The sequence below is a fragment of the Suricata suricatta genome, chromosome 15, assembly GCF_006229205.1.
Source record: "Suricata suricatta isolate VVHF042 chromosome 15, meerkat_22Aug2017_6uvM2_HiC, whole genome shotgun sequence".
Lineage (NCBI taxonomy): Eukaryota > Metazoa > Chordata > Mammalia > Carnivora > Herpestidae > Suricata > Suricata suricatta.
The window spans coordinates 21367747-21388616 of record NC_043714.1 but is presented as its reverse complement, the minus strand read 5'-3'; the positions used below and the strand labels follow the sequence as shown (position 1 = coordinate 21388616).

At 40.3% G+C, this 20870-nt stretch overlaps 1 protein-coding gene and 1 long non-coding RNA gene across 2 annotated transcripts in view; one reads left to right on the top strand and one right to left on the bottom strand.

The window, feature by feature from the left end:
- Positions 1-11895, top strand: part of LOC115279118 — a 45250-nt gene extending 33355 nt beyond the window's left edge. Inside the window, exons 3-4 of the long non-coding RNA XR_003903220.1 lie at positions 7339-7467; positions 11824-11895. This is a non-coding gene — a long non-coding RNA (uncharacterized LOC115279118). The remainder of the gene's footprint in view (positions 1-7338; positions 7468-11823) is intronic.
- A 5728-nt stretch (positions 11896-17623) lies between these two features.
- KCNB2 (potassium voltage-gated channel subfamily B member 2) overlaps positions 17624-20870 on the bottom strand; it is a 389052-nt gene continuing 385805 nt past the window's right edge. The window contains exon 3 of the mRNA XM_029923794.1: positions 17624-20009. Coding sequence (XP_029779654.1) covers positions 17853-20009 — 2157 coding nt within the window. The 3' untranslated portion in view covers positions 17624-17852. The remainder of the gene's footprint in view (positions 20010-20870) is intronic.

Sequence of the window (20870 nt, the reverse complement as noted above, 5' to 3'; positions counted from 1 at the left end):
TACGTGGTGAACTCATGGCATTGGACAAGTGATGAAGTCTTGGGGTGATGGTGGGTGGGTCCAGAGCCGATGGCCAAGAAAGAATTCTTGAAGATGTCTTTGGTGCAACCTGATGGGTAACTCAGGTTGGGAGGGGGTCAGGGATAGAGTAAGTCTCTAAGGTATTTTGGAAGCAAGATTTCCAGGACCCTGAAGGGCTAGCTGTTCTTACGGAAACACCATTTATTACCATTTAATAAAACCTCAGCCATGAGACCCTTTAGATGTATATTGGGGAACTCTAAGTTCAGAGCATGACTGCCAGCATATATCTTGGGGCAGTTGGGATAAAGAAAGTAGTCTTACAGGATCCTCAAGGTTGGGGTAATGTCGGGCTAAGATTCCCTTTTGCCCCCAGCAAAGTGTCCTCATAGAGGCAGCTGAGCTCTTTGAGGGAGATTACTCTGCTGGTTTCAAGGACATGTCTACGGGGCGCCTGGGTGGCTCAGTCGGTTAAGCGTCCAGCTTTGGCTCAGGTCATGATCTCACGGTTGGTGGGTTTGAGCCCTGCGTCGGGCTCTGTGCTGACAGCTGGCTCAGAGCCTGGAACCTGCTTCAGATTCTGTATCTCCCTCTCTCTCTGACCTTCCCCTGCTCGCACTGTCTCTCTCTCAAAAATAAATAAAAAGCATTTTAAAAAAAAGTTGTTTTTTAAGGACATGTCTATGGACTGTAGGCAGTAAGGGAATTAAGTTTTCGTTTGCCTTAGTTTCCCACATCACCATGGCAAGCGGGTAACCTCCTTTCTTTTGTTCTTGGGGAGCCAGAAGTGTCTGAGGGGTATCACATATTCCACCTGGGCAGGAGAGGTGGGGGAGGGTGTTGTTACCTTGGATTTTGCCCTCAGCTTGCCCCACACTCCCTCATCACAAGGTTTGGAGGTGGAATGTTGAGGCCAAGAACTGGCTGTAACAGTTACATTTGATAAGGTGCTACAAAAAATAGATGGGCTTAGAAACGAACTGTCTAGTTTGCAAGCACAATCCAGAGGGATTGTAGAGGAACCAGGAATTCGGAAATACGTAGCTTGGAAAATGGAACTTAAAAAAAAAAATCTCCAAGCAGTAAAAGATAAAGTTTAGAAATCCTTTGAGTTAGAAAGACATAGGGGCACCTGGGCGCCTCCGTCAGTTAAGCATGTGACTTCGGCTCAGGTCATGATCTCAGGGTTCGTGAGGTCGAGCCCTGTATCGGGCTCTGCTGACAGCTCAGAGCCTGGAGCTGCTTCGGATTCTGTGTCTCCCTCTCTCTCTGCCCCTCCCTGCTTGTGTTCTCTATTTTCTCTCAAAAATTAATAAACAATAAAATAATAATAACAATAATAATAAAGTAAAATTGTAATTACAGGTTCTGGTAAGTAAGTAGAAATATGAAGGCCAGTGGACCAGTGAATGAAACCCCATCCCTGAAGCTCTCTTATTTATGATCAAGTAGCTATTGAATTATTCCCATGTCCCTTAATGTGTATCTTGACAACATTTTTATCATAAAAACAAATCCAAAATGCCCTATGATTGTATTATTTGTACATACCTCCCCTTCTCACACTCTGTCTCTCTCTCAAAATAAATAAAACATTAAAAAAATTAAAAAATAAAAAGAAAGGCTTACCAAACTCCACCACAGGGCCATGACCAAATCAGAGATGAAGCCATCATACCTTTTGTTAAGACTTCTGAAAGGTCCTTCCATCAGGACAAAATGGCCTTAGGAAAGCCTGATATGACCAAAGTATCTGAAATTAGGTAGAGATGCAGTGTTCTCTTTCTTTTTATTTTTAAAAAAGTTTATTTATTTTGAGAGACAGACAGAAAGTGAGTAGGGGAGGGGCAGAGAGAGAGGAGACAGAAAGGAGAGAGAGAATTCCAAGCAGGCTCTGTCAGTGCAGAAACCCATGTGAGGCTGGAACTCATGAACTGTGAGATCATGATGTGAGCTGAAATCAAGAGTTGGACGCTCAACTGACTGTGCCACCCCAGTGCCCCGAGATGCAAGTTTCCAAGAAAATTCTTTAAAAAATTAAAAAAAATTTTTTTTAATTTTTGAGAGACAGAGACAGTGCGAGCAGAGGTGGGTCAGAGAGAGAGGGAGACACAGAATCCAAAGCAGGCTCCAGGCTCTGAGCTAGCTGTAGCAGAGCCCAACGTGGGGCTCGAACCCACGAACTATGAGATCATGACCTGAGCTGAAGTGGGATGCTTAACTGACTGAGCCACCCAGGCGCCCTGAGAATAATTCCTTAAACAGGATTTGTGCTTCAGCATAAAATGTAGATATGTGATTAATAGAGGATTAAAAATATGTTTTTGCAAGTTGCTTTCCTCCCCCTTCACTAATTTGTCATCTGTGCTAAGTGGATGTGGAGACAATTTAACGCATACAATTTACCACAGACTTTAGTAAAAAATAAATTTGATTCTGGAGCACCACAAATTGTAGAATCTCGGAAATGAAAAGAACACTGAAAGGTCATCTGGTTTGTCCTTCTTCATTCAGACAGGTTTGCACTTCTCATTACAGCTGGGTGAGAATCTATCCTAATTCTGAAGCCATCCTGGAAAGCGGACACACCAGCTTTCTCGTTACCACTAATGCGAAACATCCATCACTGGTGGAAAATTTGTCTGAAGGACATCTAATTTCCTCATACTGGAGTTTATCCCATTTTCTTTAAATGAGTCTTCAGTGACGACCACATAAAATTTCTGTTAACCAACCATTTCAGAGAAATGAAATTGAAGAAGGCGGTGGGTGTAAAATGGTTAGAATGGGGTCGGGAACATAATGGGCTCTCTGAATGCCATAATAATAATTATCATGATTATTATCAGGGTCTCTGGTGATACAGGAATGCCAAATAATTTTGGGATTAGCAGCTCTGCCTGCCTGGTAGTGGTTGATTTGGGCGTCATATCCCGAGGCTGCGCCCTGGGCCAGGGGAAGGAGTGCATGATTAATGGTTGACATATGGGAGGCCAGGGGGGCATAGAAAGAATGGCCACACTGGTGCCAGCTATTTGCCATCCCCATGGTGATGGCCGCAGGCTCTTGGGGGGCAGGGACTCCAACTATTAGTTTTGGTTCTTTAGGACTCAGCACAGTGTCTAGCATAGAAAGAAAGACACAATATGAATTGAATAGTTAAGTGTTGACTATTATAAAGATCATTCAATAAAATATTTATGTTACAAATGAGTGTTATTCTTGTCTTTCAATATGGTTTTATAATTTTTAAAAATTTGTCCTTGAACATATTGCTTTTTCTCAGGTCAACCTTCTCTCTTTCATCTTTTCCATTTTATTTGGACAAAGAGGTCATGGTGACTCTCCTCTGAAGGTGCTTTAAGTTCATCCAGGCTGTGAGTTAGAGAGACCGGAATTAGACCCTATGTCTCATTACAGTCTTGAGCATTGTGATGAGTTCTGATACTTCATGTCTGGGATCATGCTTTCTGGCATTCGCACGGGTTTTGTATGCATGTAAGGAATGGTGAAGTGCACGTCCCGTGAGCTGTCACAGTGCTTCGGCTAATGGAATCAGAGACTTCCCTGCAAAATTTTGCCCTGACCAGAGGTGCTGACCAGTTTGTGAATCGACCTCTAAAGCTCTTGCTAGGGGACTTTATCATCTTTAGCTCTCAGAAGACAATCAGAAGGTCGTCAGGGTGGGGCTGGGGTCAGGACTGCTTGGACACCCACAGTCTCTGTTTTTCCGAAGCCGCCTGAGTTAAACCTGTAAACGCGTCTGCTTACATGAGGTTGGAGATGAGAAAAGGTGAAAAGAGAGCAAGGAAATCCTTTTTAGTTCCCTTAGTGTAGATGCTATGACATTTTCCCCCCTCCCCCTCCATCTTTGTGTGGCCCAATCTATGCAGTGTAGGATTTGTGTTTCTAGGGCTGAGGGTGGAGGGTGAATGGGGTGAACTAGAGCAGAAAGAAGGGACCTTGACCATAAGTCAACAGAGGGGAGGAGCTGAGGGCTGCTTTTATTCCATTTCTCTTAGGTTAGATGGAATTCTGGGAATGTGACTCTTTCCCTGATGGCTACTCATTGTTTTCTCTCTTAGTCTGTGTCTCTTGAAGTTTCAGAAAAGGAAGATTCTGGAAATGGACTATGGCAGATAGAATGGAGAAGCTTATGTAGGAGAAGATTTATATTTCCTTTTGTAGCTAGACGGCCAGTGCCTTAGGTGCTGCAGACCCTCTGGGATGACCAGAGAATCTTACGGACATTTTGACTGAACCAGCTGCTCCTGGGTGGTACAGTTAAGCCTGGAGGGTGTGAGTACAGCAGGGTTTTGAGGGTCCCTCTGTTCTCCTCAATGATTTTGGACCTTGAGCATTAGCCCAGAGCAGAAGGGCTCTTATAGACGATGAGCAGTGAGCACATTACTCCTTGTCTAATGTTTTGAATACAGTACTGAGTTTCTTGACATCACCTCTAATGTCCATAAAAATTGTTTCCTTTGTGTGTGCTTCTAACTCTTTTAAGTGAAATGACAGCCAGATGGGGCCCTCTTGCTTTCAGGAAGGTGTGTGGTGGCATCTGAGCTAGGGAGGCAGAGGGAGTAGATGGAGAAAAGCATCATCAAGCCCAAGGTCAGCCCATTCTCCTCGTCGCCCCTTTCCCCTCTGCAACCAGTACAGGAGTTGGGCATAGAGAGTCTGGGCACTCTATAGTCACATCTGTGTTGGGCCACAAATATATTGGCAATACTTTACTCAATATTTATAATCGTCTCATTAATTTAACTCAGGCAAGTGTCCTTGGCATTAAGAGCAGGAAAATGTTGCTGTGGAGAGTTGGAATTTCTTAGAAGGTATCATCCTTGAAGCCTTTAGACTATTCAGTGAAGGCAAAGTATTCAGTAAGGCAAAGACTGTAATGCACATCCCTAGTACTCTAACAGACAAAGGAAATTTTCGTTGAGGGGAAGGCAGCATAGCAAAGCAAGGAGCCACCATTGGCCTAGATGGTCAGGTGTCCAAACTAGCCAGATGCCCGAGTCCAATTTTTGGATTTACTAGCTGTGTGACCTTGGGAAAGCTAGCTACTTAGCTTCTCTGTGCCTCAGTTTCCTCCTCTGTCAAATGGGGGATGTCATTAGTGTTAGTATTAAATAAGCATACAAATGTATAGGTCTTGGCACATGGTAAGTGCCATATAAGAGAGTGTTAAATAAATATTACTTTCTCCTCATTATCTGTTTACCTTTAGCCTTGGAAAGCCTGACTCCATTGGTAGTCATCATGGTCCAGTCCTGGTCCTGGTCAGGCAGGGCTGGGTGTCTGATTTGTGGGGCCTAATACAATATGAAAATACAGGATCCCTTTCTCAAAAATCATTAGAAATATCAAGGTGGCAAAGGCAGGGCATTAAATTACGTGTGGGCTGTTCAACGTGTCTGTACCCTGAGCAATTGCACAGGTCACATACTGATGCAGCTGGTCTTGGGTCAGGAGTTAAGACTTGATTTACCCCACAAGGGCTGTCCTGAATTGGTTTCAGGAATGGCAATGGGAGACTACCTCCAAAATCTTAGATGAGCTCACCCCAGTTGCAGCCAAGATGCTTTCACTAAATTTTTAAAAAAATATAAACCAAGTGACATACATCTGTAGGCTGTCTGAAAGGGTTCATCTGAAAAGGAGAGTGCTTTTAATGGCAAGGGATCCAACTTTTATTTTTTTCTCTGGGCTTAGCAGTTTTATCCTACACTTCTTCCAAAAGCTACCTGCCTCAACAGTCCGTAAGGAGGTGTCAAGGAGCCATGGATTGTTGGGTGGCGGGCGTGCACGCCATGCTTAATGTGAAGTGACTTCATGCAGAGAAGTGAAATGACACAGATGATTCATTTACACATTTATTTTCTATCTTGCTTATTCTACCAGACTGAAATGGAGAACAATGCCGGCAATTTTATAGACATTTTGACACAAAGTAAACAAGTATTTGATGTTGAACAATTGTACAGACTACTACATGCATATAAGTATGCTGATTGGTGCAGAAACACTGAGTCGATCAGCAAAACTACTAATACAAAATCACATTTTCTTTTTATGGAGTTAAAATGCAGCAGATATGGGGACACTGATACAAACACCATTAAACGGGAGAGAAAGGCATTGTATTAATGGTGCAGGATGGACAGCTGAACAAACACGCGTATGCTAACTCGTATCCTCTTCACAGAACTGAAATAAAAATACCTTGTTTGCAAATAGAATGAAATAAAGCATGTTGATGCAGATGAATGACAGTAGACAAGACTTACCACTTAATGCATAAGCGTTAGCTTTTACTGAGAGTTTGTATTAAAAGTATTTCAACTTAGTATAAGATGAGATGCTAATGCTCTTATGTGTGGACAGGATGGGATAACCCAACTGAGAAATCTTAGAACATAAAATACTGATTGTGCTTCTTTTCCTCTGCAGATTCAGAGCATTCATAGAGTAGTATGAAAACCCTCTAAAACATGGAAGTTGATAAAAGTGAAAGATGCTTCATGCGACTGTACCTATAAATCTAATAACCATGTATGATAACATGGAAATACGAAATTGTGTTACTTAACATATATAGCAGTTGTAGGAACTATTCATTTAACTTGTAATGTCCATTACTCTATATTCCTTAGGCTTTAAAAATAATTTTGAGTCTTTTTAATCTGGGAGATGGTAGGGACTTAATAGAAACTAAAACTCTACAACTTGAGGGAAAAAAAGAACAGGTTGCATATCACCCTGTTTTATAGGGAAATCACCATGGTTTTTCTCAGCAAGGCTTTTTATGTGCACTAATTACGGATAGCTTTGTAGTTTTGCCAAAAGGTTTCACACACGTACTTTGTGAATCTTCACAGAGTTGTCCTGAGTTTAGCAATAAGATTATAATTTTAACATTAAACATTGAATTAATGAGTTTGGGAGTTAGACATAGTTTTTTTTTTTTTTTTAAATAATGCATAACTCTATTTAACCAAAAAAGCAGTAGGTGATTCAGGCTCTCCCTCCTGATCCTACAGACATTCATACTCACATGCACACATACAAATACATACAGCCTTCCCAAAAGTCAACCAACTTTTCCAAAAAATATACACTGTGAACTTTAGTTTCCCTCCATTTAACTCATCTGGAGATCTGATTTTCTTTTTTTCTTTCTTCTCCTTCTCCCTTCTCTTCTTCTTTTTTCCTCCTTACTCTCCTCCTCCTCCCCCCCCCCCCCCCCCCCCCCCCCCCCCCCCCCGAGGGAAGCTGGCCTTTGAAAGCTTATCTGTGTTAATTTTGCAGATTTCCAACTTTAGTGTTTGGAGACCAAAGTGAAAATAATGTATCCTCTTGACTACCGGATGGCACTGCATGGGTCACTCCTGAGGAATGTCTGTCCTTGGACAGGTGGAAACAGCTCGTGCAAGACAGGTAAGAATTCACCACAACACCCTCCTTGTATTGCACACATAGTGGTGGTGAAAGAAACCATTTAAGGCAGTTCTACAATGGCAATGGGAAATTATTTAAGCAACTAAATGGGAAAACTGGTAGCTATTTCTCTTTAGTTAGTGGGCAACATTTTTTAAACTGAATTATTCGATATATTTAGACTCTGCAGCTATGATAGAGAGATTTGTGTTACAAGCCTGAAAAGGCAGTTAAAAAATATTACTTCAATATTTATGGTAAAAAATGCACAGATGGAAATGATTCAGTGAGCCATTTTAGCTAAAGGCGTTACTGCACTGCCTCAGCCCTTTTTTGGGCTCGGTGTTGAATAAGTAGTATATAGTCACTTTTGTTCTGTGGCCTATGTACTTGACACTGTAACACAGCATGTTGGCATAATAAGATGAGACAGTCACTCTGGCAGCTTTTAAATGCAGCAGACATGGACAGTCAACATTGAGTTTTTACATAAGCTACGTAGAGACAGGTAATACATACGTTTGGTGAGCTGGTTGGATGGCATAGTGCTTTTATCTGAATACTATTTTAATAAGCTAGGACCTTTAGTTTTTGAGAAAACAGGAACACAGTATTCGTTAGGCTATGACTAAATAGTCAGACATAAGCTGTCGTGCAATTCTGCTTTAGAACAGGAATTATTATTCTAAGCATCAGAAGCTGATCGAAACCCCAAACTTAAGGAATATGTTCTACTAAAGCTTTCATAAAATTACTAGGCAAAACAAAACCAAACAAAACCAACCCCCCATTAAAACAAAAGTATTCTTTTCAGTTTACCAGTGATGGAGACTGGATACTCTGAAGTGAGATTTTAGTGTATCTTGGAAATTCCTTTGCAGATTCCATGGCAGGGCTTCCCGAAGTCACTCTGTGGCTAATTTTGGAGATAGCCTCACCCTCCCCCCATTCCCTCTAATTTGGTTGGAGGAGTTGCACTTAGTGTCAAGACTGCAAGGTGTTGTGGCGTATATAGTCCTTGGTCGTGGCTCAGCTCTGAAGCTCCTTGTAGGAAATCTGGGTTCTACCTAAACCTTTTGTGACATGGCATTTAAAAAAAATTGAAATAGAAAACGAACCTCCTCCTCCATTAGCTTTCGTCATCAGTAAGATTTTTTTTTAATTTTTTTTAATGTTTTATTTATTTTTGATACAGAGAGAGACAGAGCATGAGAGGGGGAGGGACAGAGAGAGAAGGAGACACAGAACCGGAAGCAGGCTCCAGGCTCTGAGCTAGCTGTCAGCACAGAGCCTGACGCGGGGCTCGAACCCACAAACGTGAGATCTGACCTGAGCCGAAGTCGGAGGCTTAACCGACTGAACCACCCAGGCGCCCCTGTAAGATTTTAACATTAACCAAAAGGCAAAACAAAAAGTCTCTGGCGAAACCTAATGATAATCTATCCTTTAGAATATGAAAATTAAATTCAATAAAGAATTCGTTTTAACACCGAAAGCTTTTATTCTCATTTTATAGTTTATTCTGGCAAATAGTCAATTATAGTAAATCTAGAAACAAATTTGGTTATGAATTCCTATGTATATATATATATAGGCTTACAAATATTTAAAGTATAAAGATGGAAGAGTATGTTGAATATTTACATGACTTAGGTATATTTAATTTTTTGGTAATAAGGAGAGTGTAAAAGAATCTTCAGACAGATAATAAAGCTAAGTCTTATAATTGTAGGAAGCTGATTTTTCTTTAGAAGAAACTGACATTTTTCTATTAAACATTAAAAATGTAAAGCTGTTAGGTTAAAAAAATGCATTACCTAAGTTTTCATAGCATGTTATTTGTCCAAATAATGTCAATCTCTTATTAAAGCCAAATGAGGTGGAGATACATATATATACATATGTATATGTATATATACATATGTATGTACACACACATACATACACCTATATATAAACAAATAGGATTCATATGTATGTAATTTAGCAAATAAAATATTCTCTATTTTAAGGTAACAGTGAGGGAAAATCTACATTTATATTAACACACATTTAAAATTTTAACTGGTTAGAAAGCTACAGAAAAATTTTAGAAGATGAAATAATTAGCACACAAATGTGAGCTGAATGACTTGTTTTGGAGTATTTTCAGAAAAGGAAACAAATACCTCCTATGAGGTATGTGGAAATATTAATTTCAAATGACCACCTGAAGATATTTTTATACAAAGAACTGAAAAAGAAAATCCAAATTTGAATTATTTCTAATTGGAAGTGTACAGCAAAGTACAATATTTTAAGATGGCCTTTTCTTCACCCTAATGTCTTTTGCTGAAGTTCTGTTTAAATTGCTATTACAGTTTTGGCCAAGAAGCATATAAAAACTACCAGAGTAATATCAGTTTTCCCTGACTGAAATGTTTTTTGCTGTTGAAAATGAAACAGCGTTCTCTCAGTATTTTCCTTTTTTGATGCTGCCCTAAAAACAGACACATTAATTGGTTGTTGGTTGCACGCAGAAATTTAGAGGCGAGTGTATTTAAGATGATGCCTGGTAACAAATCAGTGGGTTAGACGCCACCTTTCTCATCAACCTAGTTATTTACTTCTGAAGTTCAAGAACCTAACAGAGGCTCTAAAAATGACTCTTTGTTAATAGGGAGAGATAAAATATAGTGTCATTGCTTTGTTGGTCAAACCATATTATTACACACTAAGAACAAAGGACTGTTCTTTTGTCCTTAGGCTTCCCTGACCACCGGACAACTTCCTGTTACTCTTTGCTATGGGCTTCAGGTTGCTATTGCTAAGGGCTCAATTGGTCCTGCCCTTTGACTTGATATCTGAAGTACCATAATCAGGCAGACTCTTGGGAAGGATTACTGGTGGGCACAGCAGACAAGAGAGAAATAAAAAATCTTGATGAGCAGGATCTGAGTTTGATCAAAAGAATCTATTTCTAAACCAGAATGGTGAAATTTGAGAAGAAAGTAGAAGGGAGTGAGTTCAAGTCCCTTCTACAAATGGTTTCCATTGTATCCCGGGCAAAGGTGAGGTTAATAAGTTATCCAGTGACTTCCCATTTGAAAACGTTTTTCCACTTACCCTCACTGCTCCAAAAAAAAACCAAAGCAAGCAAACACTCAAGCAACGATATAAAACAGAAAAGCTTTCGGATTCAAACCACGGTGTTAAGAGCAAGATATAGTCATTACGCAGTCAAATGAAAGATTATTAAAAATGCTTCACTGTGCTAATAGTACCTTATGTTTGCTTATAAACCTTTTCTCTACCTTCACTGTTGAATTTTTAATGGTTTAATATACCTCTTTAAAATTGCATAAATTTGAAATGTGGCTATTGTATGACAAACCTGAATGTTTTGTAAATTACAAGTTTTTCTTGTCCCCCCCCCCCCACTTTCTTTGGTCTTGAACTAAATAGGAAAATTTTGCCAATTCTTTTTTTTCACTTTATTTATCTTTGGGGGGGTGGAGGAAAAGAGAGAGAGAGAGAGAGAGAGAGAGAGAGAGAGAGAGAGAAAGAGAGAATCCTAAGCAGGCTCCATGCTGTCAGCTCTACTGCACAACCCTGAGATCATGACCAGAGCCAAAATCAAGAGTCAGACACAAGCTAATGAGCTCCAGTACATATTACTTGCTATGTGTATGTTTTATTTACAAAAATCCTCCTAACTTCAATGAAACATTATGAGGTATTTGCAGGTTAAAATCAGTCTAACACATTACAGTATAAATAATGTTGGAAGTATAAATAATGTTTAAAGATGGCAGAAATCTGGCTGTAGTAGAATTTCTGGCCAGCACCCACAGATATCTCTTGGGAGTTTAGAAACCATCTATTCTGTTCACCAGGGTCAATTCAGGGGCAGTTGGATTCTATTTGTAATCTTCAGATGACGGAAAATGGAGACTGTGGGCTTTGGAGTTAATCAACACAGTGGCTTTGTCTTCACTCGTTTATGATTCTTAAAAAAAAAAAATCACTCTTTTGCGTTCTGTCTAGCTTTCCACTCATAGTGGAAAGGTGAAAGTAGCATTTACTGTGCGGCCAGAGTCCACACTCGGGCTCTGCTAAATATTTAATGAAACTTGTGATGCTATTTTGAATTGAAGGTGGCAGGTAGAAATATTCTGAAAATGCTTTGCAGAAAGTAGCAACAGTTTTATCAGGTATTTTGGAATAAGAAAAAGAAAACTGAGAAATGATCACTGAAAAACAGGTCTACAAAACTGTCTAGGATGTAGCTGTGATTTTGGCTCTATGCACATGTAATGGAAGGTGGAAAATGATAGAAAACTGTCTTTGAAATTTCCATTCCCATTTCCTTTCTAGACAGAGAATTCCACCCTCTCACAGATTGACCACTAGGAGGTGCTCAACATGGAGAATAAAAAGTAGATGGCAGCCATGGCATCTGTGTGTTTAACTCGGGACTCTTTTCACTATTCTGTGTCTGTTTCCATGAATCTCATTTTTGAAAGTCAATTTTTGTTGTTTGGTGTGCCACCTGAAAATCTTTTAAAGATGAAACAAAAATAACTGAAAGAAGGACCATGTAGCCACATCGTTTGCCAGCACTGCCCATAGTGGGTGGGAGATAAACTACTTGCTCGGATTGGCATTCGGTTCTCATCAGATCAGCAGGTTGTGATGGCTTCTGGCACAGCATATTGGCTGATTTAAAAAAGTCTAATGAAACAGTTATGTGAGTATAAAAATGATTTTCAACATCATTTTTGCTAGAATTACATTTCCTTTGGTGGAAGAGGGCAATATCTATGTTGAAATACATCATCACTAGATTTCGGACAGCTAATTCTAATTTTAAGCGTGTATGTTTAGAAAGTTTATATGGTGGTCATTCAGATTCTAGATTGGGGAATGAAATCATTTGAGTCTGAGGGAGCATAAAAATAGATGAAAGGAATTTTCAAACTACAAATGCAAACATACTATTTCCAGCCCTCCCTGTGGAATTGGATTTCACTTGGGAATATAATCTTTTAAAATAGACATCTCTACTAGACTGTAAAATTGAAGGGATACATAGTGCATAAATTAATTTCTGGCACATGGTAGAGCATAAATGTTAGTTGAATTAAATATTTTATCACAGCAATCTGGAAGTATCTGTTAAATCATAAGAAACAAATTCTTCAGGACAGAGTGTTAAGTTGGAATTATGGTCTCAATTGTGAATTTCATGTCAATAGTAAGTCTAAATTTTATAAAAGTACGTACTTGTACCTAATATAAATTTCTCTGCTTAAAAAGCCTTTTTAATTTACGCACACACTTCTTTATCTTTCTTTCTTTTTTGTACTTGTATCTTTTGCTGGCCTTGGGCTGTCTTATTATTAAGAGAATCTCCCCCACTTCCCTTTACATGTTTGTTTATAGATTAAAACCTTTTGAGACTTAAAAATGAAGAGATTATGCATTAATGGTAATGGTAAATAGGGCTTAGGCAACTAACTCAGGCTGGTTTTAAAAAAGGCAAGTAAAAGAAATGGTTATTGAAACCAATAGCATTATATTGCAGGGTGGCATTCTAATATAGTAAGAACTTTAATAATAAGAACCAAGGTTTTGGAGTTGGGGACTTTCCTATTAAGGCAGGGGCTTTGAACGTGTCCACATTTTACTTAGATTTTGTAGTATCTTCTTTTTCTTTTTTTCTTTTCTTAAGTCTGTTTGGGTGAGGACAATCACAATGGAAAAATACCCACTATATTTTGAAATTCACGTGGACCTTGTGAATAAATCCCTTGAGTCCATTTAGAAACTCAGAGGGCTAACCAGAGAATGGTGATACATTGCTAAAATGTTGCCTATAGTTAATGGGAAGTAAGAAAAACCTTTAAAATGGTTTGTTTTTCTAACCAGGTAACCACCATCAAACTACTAAAATATAAAATGTGTTATAGACTTTTCACTGGTATTAAATCTTGCTCTAGTTATTAGCATTAGACCATTACTAGCTACTTTGACAAGCAGTATATCTAATGAAAAATTTTCTTATCAGATAATAAGGATAGTAATCTCAATCAGGTTAACAAATTGTGATTAAAAAATTATGTATCAGATTTACATTTATACCAACCTGTTTCTTAGGAAAACAGTTTGTTGGAAAAGCATTTCACTTGTTCTTATCATATGCTTTTCTGGTTTGATAATTGAATGATTTTCTCCATGTTCAGAAGAGATATTTTTCGGTGACCCAGACAATCCTTAGCCTGGTTGTAGGTGAGGCCAGGCGGTAAGTAAGCTCTGTGGAGTTAAGAGTTGTACTCTGTAGCACCAAGCATCTTGCCTTCTGTGGAATACAGGGGTGCTCACCTAGTATTTCGGGGTGTCATACCTAGTATTTAGTCATATTGTGGTGCTCACCTACTATCTGCTGAATGAATGAACAATGAAATAACAAATTCAAGAAGACAAAATATTTGAACTTAAGCTAGAAATAGTTCTAAAATTCTACTTGTTGTTTCAGAAAATCAAGTGGCTTCCTTCAGCCCTCTGCCTGATATGTATGTCATGTTACATCATGAGCTATGGATTCTTTTCTTTAACCCAGGTGTGTGGCTCTTATGAGAATTCTAAATTTGGTAAACGTATGTGCTAAAGACAGTCAGTGTCATTTATCTCCTGTCATTACCATTTGGCATGATCCACTGCTGCTTTCAGCAAACTGCAGGACTATCAATGCATTTTGAGGTGTTTTTTGTTTTTTTTTTTTACATAATTTCAGATATTATACGAAAAACTCTAGTGAAATATACTATCATATGTTGGAATGCTGGATTTGATGCCTGATGACATGGATGAGGCCATGTTCTACCATTCACCAGTGACCTGTGTCAACTTGAGCTAAGTGCATAACTTCTCTGGTCCTTTATTGATAAGTAATACCTAATTCAGAAGGCTGTTGTGAGGATTAAGTTCAACAAGAAACAAACTAGATGGCACTCTACATATATAAGGCTTTTTTTTTATATTCAAATTCCAAGTTGAATTGTTGGTTTCTCCCAGCCTGTTCTACGTGAGAGTGAGACTGTTTTGACAAGAAATTAATGGAAACAAACATTTGGCATCTATTCTCCTTGTAACCAGATCTAGTCCTATCAGGGTGATGTTTGATCTGAATGCTGGCTTCAAAGCAGTTGGTTTTGCCAGAGTGGAGAAATGTCTAGTGGAAATATATAGAGACTCACTCAATTATGTCACTCTTGTATTTGTAATCCAACCCAAGACATTTATCCATGTATCCATTATAATTTATCTCAGTTTTTGAGCAAAGATGATCTTGTAGCAATTTGCACGGGTTGTTAAGATAGTTAGAAGAATCAAGTTAACCCTTCTTGAGATCATGTTCTTTTGGGTTCATTCAAGTAGTCTCTACTCACCGACATTTGTCACTGGTCACTAAGCTACCTACCTATGAGTACATGTTCCCACTAGCAGAAACTTCCCGTGGGCCTCGAGGAGACAATCTATGTGCCTGTCATTCCTGTGGTGCTTCTTAAACTATGGATATACTTTCCATGGGGTACAAGAGAGGCATATGAAGTTATAAGAGTATCAGTTATACTAGTTGATAAACAATAGAAAACATCATTTCTTTGATATTGAAATATATGGAGTAAAATGCAGCATTTACATGAATTTTTAATGTAAAAATAAGACTTCAAAAGAATTCTGTGCTTGGTATATTTGTACATGGTCTCAGGCGTATACACGTCCATTCCCTGCGTCAGGTGCAGTTCTTTGAGAAGGTTTAGGTAGTGCAGCAGAAGAGCATTCTGGGATCCCTCCACTCCCAAACTGCCTCCCTATGAAACGACAATGTCAGTTTTTTCTTTCTTTCTTTTTTTTTTAGAGGAGCATTGTTTTTCTTTCCTAGCTGAAGACTTTTAGTCTCAGAGGGGCTAAGATGAATAGAGGGTTAAGCTGTCCATAAGATATTCCTGAAAACCCTTTGAAACTTAAAAAAAATATGTTAAAGGAAAAAACATTTTAGGGAAAATGGTTCCAGTGAACAATGTTTAGGATTCCTTATCCAGGCAAGATTTCTAACAGTAAGCATTCTGGAGCCAGGTTCTCAGCAGAAAGCCTAATGGACACATGGAAGTGGGCATTTGTGAACTATCAGGGCACTAGGACAAATCCACCTGTGCCGACAGGTGAGTTAAAAACAACTGGGATTCAACAACAGACATTAGAAAATGATGACTTCATGAGGTTATGGAAAGGAAATGCTTTTCATGACTTATTTGCTCTTCTACAGCAGACATACCTGTTTGACTTGAAAAACTCTATGTAGAAAATTCAAACACTCTAGATTTACAAAAACAGATCCACGTTTTGCTTTAGACACTGAAGTAAGTATGAATAATGTAAATATCAATAGTTAATGACCATAAACCCTTACAGGTTATGTTTTGAGACAAACATGAAAATCATTAAGAAATTCTAAGCACAGTGAAAAAAATATTTAAAATTGTTTTTCAGCAGTAGGGATGCTTGGATTTCAACTAAGCATCTAACTTGTTTTCTTATCTGAGATATAATGACCAGATTCTCCTCATTAATGTTATTCTTTAAAGCCTTAAGTTCTAAACATTTGGATTGTCTTTTCCAGTATTTTTCTCATAATTTTAAAAACAATAAAATATAGCATTTTTTCTTTAAATAAAAGTTGTGCTTTAAATTTGGTCCAGAATTTTCCCAACTCTTTCCATGAACCACACACACACACATGCACACACACGCACACAATGCATACACATACGTACAAAATGCATTATGCTGAGGCAAAACTTGGACATTCCTGAGAGACCAAAGAATCATATTAATTTGAAGTCTTACGGGACCTTATAAATAATTCTGTCTGGGTTTCACTGGCATAAATCTGAGACTTAGAGGTTTACAAGGCTTGTCCAGAGTCACACATCTGGTAGTTGCGAATCTGGGATCAGAGCCTTAATTTCTTGGGAAGCAAAATGGATTCAAATGACCTGGGTTCTTAGCACAGACTTCACCAACAGGGTAACCACCAGCAAGTGTTTTAAGTCCTCTGGATTTCAGTGTTTTCAGTGGAAAATGCTAGAAGTGGCTTTCAACAAGGGTGCTCCTGATGATGCTTGGGGACGCTGGAAACGCGAGGGCGTTTCCAGTTGCTGCACTTGCTGGCAGGTGCGACCAGCATGGCCCCTCCCAGGTAGCAGCTTCCCTGACCCCCTGGGAAGTAGTGGGGGGCTCGTTGCCGGGCCAGGCCTCTCTTTAAGGTAACTCATTTCTGAACCCAACTATCTGTAAGAGGGGTGGCAGTCTCACTTAAATAGCTTTGCTTTTAGTTCGTCAGAAGTCATGTTCTGGAATTCCCATTTGGCATATCTGCATCCTGTCTTTAGTTCTTTAGACAGAAGGGTTGATGTTGGATACAAGTGGAAAATACAGTCGTCTTTAGATGGCCAGTATACAATTAAAAAAAAAATAAACAAACTGATTTCCAAATGTGGAGTGATGTCAAAAAAAAATGTTTAGTTGTATAGCCTCTGAAATACTTTCAGGTATTTAGGCTGTGGCAGGATATATAATCGGCAAAATTTCAAGCTTAAATTTCAAATTTGTTGATATCTGGTCATTAAATCTTGCCTATTTTCATGATGTATAAATAAAACCACAAATGCCACAACTAAGCAGAAGCACAAAAGAAAAATGCACCCTATGAATTATGTCACAATAAGAATACTGTATTCCTTTAAACAAATGTACTAATAAGAGCTTTATAACCCAAAGCCAGATATGTGAGATGGTTTAAGAAGAGGTTGCAATTTCGCAACAAGAAGTCTGTACAGCCCCTCCGGGCAGCAGTTGTGAAGGAAGTACCTGTGTCTCAGAAACTTGTTTCCATAGGTTCTTGACAATGTTGCACCCCAGGTCCCATGATTTACAAAGTTACGCATTTTGCAAGCTCAAAGCACCTCGCTCCTCATCATTATGAACGCATGCAGTGACATTTCATCCTTTCATGTGCAAATTCTAAAATTCATTGTAACAGAAAAGTTAAAAGTTGAAAATCTGTCTCCAATTTGAAATGAAAGGATCAAAAATGTCAGACATTGCAGAATACGGGTTCCTAATAGAGCTCTCTTTATTTGTTCACCGTTCCTCAGTCATTTTGTTTGTTACAAAATGCAGTCTGGACTCTTTATTTAACAGTACTTAAACTAAACTGTTCATGCCATGCAAAAATAACATTTTATGCATTTTGGGGGGGGGCTTCCCAATTTTTTAGTTCACAGGCATTATTACCGCATTTTTAAGAAACAAGTTTTTTTTATTGCTTGTGTAACTAGTCACATGCTGGTTTCACGTGTGGGACAATAACCTGTGTCTCCTGGGTTGGAATGAATTTCTGGGGCAAACAAGTGGTTTTCCATCTTGCACCCTTCTTGACTATTGTCCTTTTTTACGTCAGCCACAGCATGGTAAGTGTCTTGCCTACAGTTGTGACTTGTGTCCTGGGGGGAGGAAGAGCCCACACAGGCCTCTTCTCTTAAAGGGTCTCTTCCATCACTAGGTTTATCTGCAAAGCAGTTTGGGCTGGAGTCGGCCTGCATGTCCTGCCTTGGCCCCTGGAGCTCTAAGAAGTCATCGTCTTCGCCAGTGTCTATTTCCGTGAAGCTCCTCCTCTCTCTCGAGGAGAAAGGAAAGAGTTTCTGCTTGGGAAACCGAGGGGTCAGCCCTTTGGAAGGTCCCTGACAATGTGCCGAAACCTCGGTGCCCAACAAGGGTTTGTCTCCCTGGGAGGGGGTTTCTTCTAAGAGGATGGTGCTGATGAGCTGTGGGGAGGTGAGGGAAAAGTCAGCAGTCGTGACGGGCAGTGGCCTGGCTGTGCTGGGCGGGGTCTGCGGGGCACTGCCTCTGTTTTCCTTAAAGTTCACTTTGAGCGATCTGGATTTTAGTGGGTTGCTGCCTTTCAGCGAACTCTTCGGGCTCTCGGAGGTACTGTCAGACTGCAAAGGGCCGTGGAGCCCACTTTGGGACCCGCTGGCATCGAGGCTCACAGTTATGTCGACTGGAGCGTATTCCAGAGTGGCATCCCTGGCCACAGGCCCTTTCTCTCTGGTTAGTGTTAGAAATGGGGGCCCCCTGGCTCTTTGGTGCTCTTCTATCCCTGTGAGGTCCGGCGGGAACTTCATCTGCAGGTGAGAGGCTGACAGGGGCGGCAGAGGCGACCGCTCCGTCTCTGTGAAGTCGGTGGCACAGCTGGTGAAGCTGTCTATGCTGGAGGTGCTCTTCATGTCCACAACGACCTCGGTCCGCGCCACAGCCAGCTGCTCCTGCGCGCAGCCCACCTCTTCCATCTCTATCTCTTCTTCGTACCCAGATGGCCTCTCGGGCTGTTCGTGGCAGTCCGGGTTTGGGTGAGAGTGTGGCTGCGTCTTGGTGATTTCGTTGTACAGCATCTCCAGTTTCTGGGCACTCAGATGCTGTGGGCTGGAGGAAGAAGTGTTGTTCAGCTGCTCGTGGGAGTCTTTCTGGCTAACCTCCTGGTACTTATTCTCGAAAGATTTATTGGAGCTTGTTTCCGACAGAGCTTTCCTGGCCCACTTCCACCGGCTTGGGGAGAGGTGATTATCATCGGCCGAGTCCTTCGTATTGGCGGACTCGCCTGCCTTCTCCACGGCCACATCTATCAGCTCCATGCTTCGGGCAAAGGCATCTTTTAAGTTCATAGAAACGATGCTTCCGTTCCTCTTGGCCCGCTCAAGAGCCTCTCTCCTTTTAATTGCCTTCTCCTGGCGTTTCTGCTCTTTGTAAAACTCAGAAAAATTGTTCACAATGATTGGGATGGGAAGCGCAATCACCAGAACCCCGGCAATACAGCAGAGGCCTCCCACGATTTTCCCCAATAATGTTTTCGGGTAAATGTCACCATAGCCTACAGTGGTCATGGTGATGGTGGCCCACCAAAACGACGCTGGGATACTGGTGAACTTGGTGGCATCTTCATCCTTCTCAGCAAAAAATACCAGGCTGGAAAATATCATTATCCCCATGGCCAAAAATAGTATCAACAAGCCCAATTCATTGTAACTCCGTCTGAGGGTGAACCCCAGAGACTGCAGGCCCGTGGAATGTCTGGCGAGTTTCAGGATTCGGAGGATGCGCATGATCCGGAAGATCTGAACCACACGCCTCACGTTCTGGAACTGCAGTACGCTCTTGTTGGACTCCGTGAGGAAGATGGTGACATAATATGGCAGGATGGCCAGCAAATCAATGACATTTAGCGGGCCTTTAAAGAACTTCCACTTATTTGGGGAGGACAGGAAGCGTAAAAGGTACTCCATGGTAAACCATGCAATACACACAGCCTCCACGTGTGCTAACTGGGGGTTGTCATTGGGTTGTCCAAATTCATCCATTTCCTGCAGCTCTGGTAGAGTGTTGAGAGACAGAGCAATGGTGGACAGTACGATGAACAGGATAGACACGATGGCCAAGATCTGGAAGAGAGAAGGAAGTCCAAGTTAGCAAATCCTCTTAGTTGTTTAGGCAGTTGGGAGACATATGGATTCCCTGTTCTTAAAATGATATGGATTGCTCAAAGATATTCCAGGAAGGTAGCTTTACAACCTAAATCTCCCTAACCAATGCAAACACATTCACTTTTGGTGAGTTCATTTCACCTTGAAGTCCAAGGTAGTACACACATGAATTCCAGAGCCTAAGAAATGTCAAAGAAGTCCATTCCCTTCCCCATTGCTCTGAGTCACACTCGTGTCAGTAACCACGCTTTGGAATCCCTTTGGGGAGCAATCTCTTCTCTCTCAGTTTTCGGTTTTTTTCTCTCTTAACCACCTGGTTTATATTTCTTTAAGTGAAATTGCTTGACATGCATGATGGGCGAGGAGAGGAGAGGATAGAATTTATGGTTTCTAGAAGTTTTAGTCTACAACTAAAACCATGAACGTGAGCCTACACATGGAGAGACTATATGGTGTTCAGTACAACAACGCTTCTCATACAACAGATCCTATTTATGTGGCAAAACCAAGTCAGTACAGCCTTCATCCTGGGACATGTGGACTTCTGGCCAGCATCGTGTGGGAAAGGAAGATTAGAGCTAACCTCGTTTAGTCCAGGAAAATTTCATAAAGAAGAGCTTGTTGTCCACCCATGATGATTTTGGCACAGGGCAGACATTTTGGTTGGAGGAAATAGCATGATGTCAGATATGGAAGGAAAGAGGAAGAGCTCAGTAAGAAGTGAGAAGGTGGAGTGACTGGATTTTAGTTTACTTGAGCTATGTGCCTGTTTTATTTTATTTTATTTTTTTTTGTTTTTTTTTTTTTGCTTATTGTGTG